The sequence below is a fragment of the Plasmodium gaboni genome, chromosome 11, assembly GCF_001602025.1.
Source record: "Plasmodium gaboni strain SY75 chromosome 11, whole genome shotgun sequence".
NCBI lineage: Eukaryota > Apicomplexa > Aconoidasida > Haemosporida > Plasmodiidae > Plasmodium > Plasmodium gaboni.
Window position 1 is genome coordinate 236,491 of NC_031491.1, and position 2,500 is coordinate 238,990.

The window sequence follows — 2,500 nt, forward strand, 5'->3', positions numbered from 1 at the left end:
AAAAAATATTATACATTAATATAAAAATAAAATAAAAAAATTTTTTTTTTTTTTTTTTTTTTTTTTTTTTTTTTTTGGCTAGTTGAAAAATAATAAAAAAAAAAAAAAAAATTAAATAGAACTTTTCATTTGTATAATTTGAATAAATATTTTCTTATATATATATATATATATATATATTTATTTATTTATATGTATATATTTTTTACATTTTATATTTATGATATAAAAGACAAAAAAAAAAAAAAAAAAAATAGAAAATGAAATTATTTGATAAAACAAAAATTAATTGTTTAATTCCATCATGGGATTATAAAGTAAAACCGAATTGTTATAATTACATAGAAAGAAAAGTAAAATTCCCAACATTTAATGAGGTAATAAATGTATTAATATATGTTATTATATTATAAAAATATATAATATATATATATATATATATTTATTTATGTGTTCATATTATGTTGTTGATTTTATTTATTTTCATTTTTATTCCTTCTCTTGATACACTAATAGGCTTGCATCTTCCTAAATAAATTATTTGAAGAAAATAAAAAACTAAATCATCATTGTAAATATATTAGTGACTATAATAAAATTAAAATAAAAACATACACACACACATCGAAAGGTGTTACAGAAAAGGATATACAACTAGCTAAAATTATTGATGACATATTAAGATGTCATAATCATCAAATCATTCAAAAAAATCAAAAATGATAATCATACAATAAAAAAAAAAAAAAAAAAAATTATAGAACTTTCTTATCATTAAACAATTAGATAGATGAATGAAAGATATTCATTTCGATCATTACCATTAAATAAATAAGAAAATAATCACAAAGAAGAATAAAATATATATTGTTTAATTATTTTTCTATTGGTTAATATGGTAATGTGATAAATCAAATAAAACTAACATAAGAAAAGCTTCTATATTTTCTTATATATATATATTATTCTTGTTTTATAAATAACAAAATTAAAATTATAATTGTAAAAAATATTATATATATGTGTATACATTTTGTATTACATATTAAATATTTTTATGTCCACATATTTATTTTTTTAAATGACCATCATATCACATAACCCTTTTTTGAGGTATTCAAAGGAAAAACTTTGAAAATCAAAAGAGAGAAAAAAAAAAAAAATATATATATATATGTTATTTAACATATAACAAGTATACATAAATAAATTAAACATTTATAAGAATCATTAAATGATATATATGATATATGTATATATATATATATTAGCCTGTATATATACATGACATATTTTTTATGTTTAATTCATAAGAATAATCAATTCGAATGGAACCAAGAGATAATATTTATAGGTAATGAAAAACATACATATGTTTTTTTTTTTAATTATATATGTACATATAATATTATGAATTAATATTATCATGTCAAATATTTTAAGGTTTAATAGGTATATATAAAATAACATATATATATTATATTTTATTATAATATATAAATCAATCCAATTTTGTTCATCTCTTTAAATAGTACATAAAAATTATTTTAAAAAATAAGATATAAAAGAATAAATAAATATAAATATATAAATATATATATATATATATATATATATATATATATATAACAAATAAGATAAAGGAATATTCACTCTTTATAAAATGAGTTCTTTTTTGGGGATGATAATAATATATTTTATGAGGCAATAACAAAAAAAAAAAAAAAAATATAATGTAGGTATTATATATATATATATATATATATATATTTATTTATTTATATTTATTATATATGTATGTATAAAAATAAATATCTATAAGAATATATTAAAATATCAAGAACATTTTTTTCTTTCTTTTTTTTTTTTTTTTTGATGCGAATATATAAATATAAACTACTCATAAAATTATATAAAATAAATATATAATATAAATATAAAAAATATACATAAAATTGTTATTATTTTTTTTATAAACTACTCATAAAATTATATAAAATAAATATATAATATAAATATAAAAAATATACATAAAATTGTTATTATTTTTTTATATATGATCAAATATGTTAAAAACTAATATAATTATAAAATTATATATGTACATAATATATATTATATATATATATATATATATATATATATAACTTGTTTTTTTTTTTTTTTTAGTTTAAAATATAAATTTTTTTGTCATACCACATTTCCAATCAAAATATAATATTATATAATATATTTAATATATACATATTCATTGTAAACCTTAAAAAAAAAAATATAATTATATATATATATATTTATATATTTGAAAAAATATATTATTTTCTTAAACATAAAAAAAAAAAAAAGAAACAATTTTAATAATATATTTATGAAAATTATAATATACTTTAAAAAAAAAAATATTATATATATATATATATTTATTTTAATTTATATAATAATAATACATATTAAAAATAAAAAATAAAGTCAAAATACCAATTAAAATAAAAAATATAAA

At 12.8% G+C, this 2,500-nt stretch overlaps 1 protein-coding gene across 1 annotated transcript; it reads left to right on the plus strand.

The window, feature by feature from the left end:
* Nucleotides 1–260: 260 nt before the first annotated feature.
* On the plus strand, nucleotides 261–723 carry PGSY75_1108300 (pterin-4a-carbinolamine dehydratase; the record flags this gene model as incomplete). The annotated part of the gene is made up of 2 exons (XM_018786209.1): nucleotides 261–377; nucleotides 517–723. 2 exons carry the CDS (start codon nucleotides 261–263, stop codon nucleotides 721–723), a joined length of 324 nt encoding a protein of 107 aa, XP_018641004.1.
* Nucleotides 724–2,500: the final 1,777 nt, after the last annotated feature.